The sequence below is a fragment of the Rutilus rutilus genome (genome assembly GCF_951802725.1).
Source record: "Rutilus rutilus genome assembly, chromosome: 7".
In the NCBI taxonomy this organism is placed as follows: domain Eukaryota; kingdom Metazoa; phylum Chordata; class Actinopteri; order Cypriniformes; family Leuciscidae; genus Rutilus; species Rutilus rutilus.
The window spans coordinates 11,529,958-11,533,759 of record NC_140221.1 but is presented as its reverse complement, the minus strand read 5'-3'; the positions used below and the strand labels follow the sequence as shown (position 1 = coordinate 11,533,759).

The window sequence follows — 3,802 nt, the reverse complement described above, 5'->3', positions numbered from 1 at the left end:
TATTATATTGATTGCCCAGGTTCAGGAAGATTTTTTTCAGCTTTTAGGACTCAATGATCTAAACATCATGACATATATAGTAAAGAATAACAACCAAAGCATCACATATTACCTGCTTTTCCATGGTTTCATGCTTTCAATTGATAACTAAACAAATGTGATTCACTCCATTGAGTTTATTTAGAGTATGATGAATGTATTGATGTTCTCTATATCAAGTAGCATTTATCTGTAGCAGCCCCATTCAGATTGTGTCGACATGATGCTTGATACAAACTGAAGCACCTGCAACACTGTCATGAATGAGTAACGCTTTTCCAAACCAAATAAACTCCTGCTGGGTGTTGATCTTCATTTTGGCCTACTACGGCTAGCTAGAGCCTCTTTTGACAACTTTGCCTTGTGATTCTAATAAAAAATGGCAGTCATTGTCTGTGTTTAAACAGTTATTGTTCACTTGGACTCTTCAACAGCTCTGTAATCCTCTCATATTGTTTCAAAATGTAAGGATTCTGGAATTACATCCCTTCTTACGATGCCCACTCAGGGGAACCCTGCAGTCTGTACACTGAACACAAGCCACGTTTCAGGAGATCTTAATCAACTTTCCACCAAACAAAACACTTGAGCTCTGTCAGGGGTCTCATCAGGTTCTCTATGAGTTTTTGTGTTTTTGTTAATAGCCACATACTCATGAGAAACCAAGACAATGATGAATCTGAGGTAACGTGGCACATTGAAGGCCATGTAGGACTATAAAAATGGACCAAGTCGCCACCAACATCAGACCAGCTTGCAAGAGAAGACAAGAGACAGCAGCTGAACCACTAAAGCAAACACTCGGCATCAAGAATGAAGCTCTCAGTTGGGACCATCCTCATCTCTGTTGCACTTTTGTCAGAGTGCTACTTCAGAACCGCTGCCATTCCCATGACCAAAGCTGATGAAACGGAGTCAGATCTGCAAGGCTTGAGCGAGAGTTTGGAGGAGAACTCTCTGAGATCTGCACCAGGCAACTCCAGGATCATCGTGGTAGCCGACTCCAATCTGCTGAGAACCCTGACGTCTCTGAACAATGGAGTGCATCATCTCAGTCTACCTGAGAGCCTTCTCAGCACAGAGCGCAGAGATGTCAGTTCAGACTTGAGCCCGAGCATCGCCATCATCAAAAGGGACACCATGAGGTGCATGGTGGGAAGAGTGTACCGGCCATGCTGGGAGGTGTAGGTCTTCTGGGATGACAGGGAGAATGCAAGCTGCTGATGACAACGGATTCACCTTCTCTAATCCACTGTTGCTTAGTGAGAATGTAAAAGTGTATGCTGTTTATCTGAAATGTATCTTGCAATTAAACACAGAAAAGATTATTCTACAAGATCTTATCTGTTCTCATCTGTGTTTTTTTTTTTTTTTTCATGTCACACTTCACGAGGTCACATCTACATATAATTATTACGGTAAAGGTTATGCGTATTTGGCGTGCTGTCCGGGTGGAGGGCTCCGAGATCGGAATTTCTGCCCGAACCCAGAGTACTCCCCCCGTTGGTAAGAGTAGATGGAACTAGAAATGAGGAGATGGAACTAAAAGTGAGGAGATGGGGTGGAGGTGGGATGCTGATAAACTGTCAAGGAACAGAGGTGGGTTCTGCTGTTATTTATATTGTCCTGAGTTGATTACTGATTGATCTCCACTTGTGCTAATTGGGTTAATTATCTGCACCTGCTCCTCCCGAACCTTGTTAATAAAACATAATTTAAATAGGTGATCTGAGGGTGTCATGATCAGTGACATACATTTTTTTACTAGATAAATGTGATGTTTTAGCATTTAACATTTTTTCTTTTCTAAATTAAAATATTTTCTGCAACATTAGTTTAATATGAAGGGAGTATTATTAGACATTTGTATGCTGAATTACCATAGGTCATAGTTTTTGTCTTTTGACGAAAATATCCTTTTTAATTTAGTCAATATTTTGTCCTGCCGTAATCATTAATGATAGTCAGTTTTACTCTTAAAATTTTAGTTGATGAAAAATTAAACCAAGACAAACATTTTTTATATTAATATAGACATGTATGAACATTTCTCATAAACATTATGAAAACTCTCCTTGTTTTGTGCTCCTGGGCACCTGAAATTATAACAGTGTAATACAATATTTTAAATTATTTATGCTTTAGCTTGTCAGTGTTCATTTACATGGGACAAAAAGTTTGGAAAATGGACAGATGAATAGTCATTGTGTTTACACATTTTAGTGCATTGTTACGGAAAGAGCGTGAATTATAATATTATGTTCAGCGTGTAATTTAGTTAAATTCACTTGTGCTGTACATTTGAGTCATTTTTATTCAGCTTTATCTAAGCAGCAAAAGCGGGTCAAAACCTGACATTAATAACTATACAATTTTTAGGAAACAATAACATTTTCTGTTGTAACGTCTAATCCAAGGGATGAAAAACGTAGTAGATCCAAATATAAACATGAAAGTACTATAAAGTAAATTGAGGCAATGTAGTATCAAAGAACACAAACAAAACAGTGTGCCATATACTGGACAATGAATGGGAACTAAAGAGGAACTTACACAGTAATGAACCAAATATAGACAGGTGTGCTAATTAATCAAATGATGAATAACCATGGTAAATAATGATAAACGTGAACATAGGAACACAGGAAACAAAGATGAACAAACTTAAAGTCATTGAAAATGAAACTAAAACAAACTAAACTATATGTACAGAATGCCCCCCTCCGGGAAGGCATGACCTTTCACAGTAACATGACTGAGGAGGTTGTTGAGGAGGTGGACGAGGGGCTGGTGAAGGATGGGAGACAGGAACAGATGTCAGCAGGAGAAACCAAGGTGGTGATGATGGTGGAGGAGCCAGGGAGGTCGAGGATTGGAGGAGTAGCCAGGCGAGAATTCACAGCATAGCCAGGATGAAAGGCCATGGTGGGTCGATGGAGGGAGGAGCCATGGTGGAGACTTGGCTGACGACACCCGGGGGACGAATGACGAAGATGAAGCCGATGGTAGTGGAGCCCGGGGCGCAGATGGAGAGCAGATGGGACTGGGCGACACCGATGGTCCTTTTCTCTTCATGGGTCGACATTTAATTCGATAACGTTAGGCAGTTTACATGCTGTTTAATGTTTGATGATCACGTTGTTTGACATTTATATAATAAATCTTCTACCACTTGTTTCTGCTTCTTTACCTGTGTTTTGATCCACGTGATAGCGCCCCCTACCGCATAACAGTGAAAACATGTATAGCCGGAAAATTCAATGGCGGGGAAAGAGTAACACCAGAACGCCTTCTGTGTGAACGCAAACACGACCCGGGATTGATGCCGGCATCGATGCCGGGTTGGGGACCTAGTAACATTGCCGTGTTCAGTCCCGGAACGCGCGCTGTGTGAACAAAAGTCGTAATAATGCAGTGTCGTAATGATGACGCTGAAGCCGGGATCTTTCGCCAGCTGTGAAACGGTACGTAATGCGCAAGTTTATGATTGAATCAGAGAAAAAAATGCACAAGCGTGGAATCGCAGCTCATAAGCAAACTTAAGACGATGCTGAGACATTAAGTCACATCGATGTCACGTGTCTTTACGGGATTTTTACGGTTTGTGTGTGAACGCATTCTCTGATTCCGGAAAATCACTGGCAGTGTGAATCAAACGAACCCGGGTCAATTCCCGGGTCACTTTATCCGTGTGTTTTCCTGAATCTCTGTGTGAAAGGGGAGTCTACACAAAAATCCAGGTACTCAGAATTAGGAACATATC

General features: G+C 41.0%; 1 protein-coding gene across 1 annotated transcript; it reads left to right on the top strand.

Annotated features, from left to right (window-relative positions):
* The first annotated feature begins 819 nt into the window (after positions 1–819).
* Positions 820–1,532, top strand: pmchl (pro-melanin-concentrating hormone, like). Its single transcript, XM_084414899.1, has one exon. The coding sequence runs from the start codon at positions 853–855 to the stop codon at positions 1,225–1,227; it is 375 nt and encodes a 124-aa protein (XP_084271025.1). The 5' UTR covers positions 820–852; the 3' UTR covers positions 1,228–1,532.
* Positions 1,533–3,802: the final 2,270 nt, after the last annotated feature.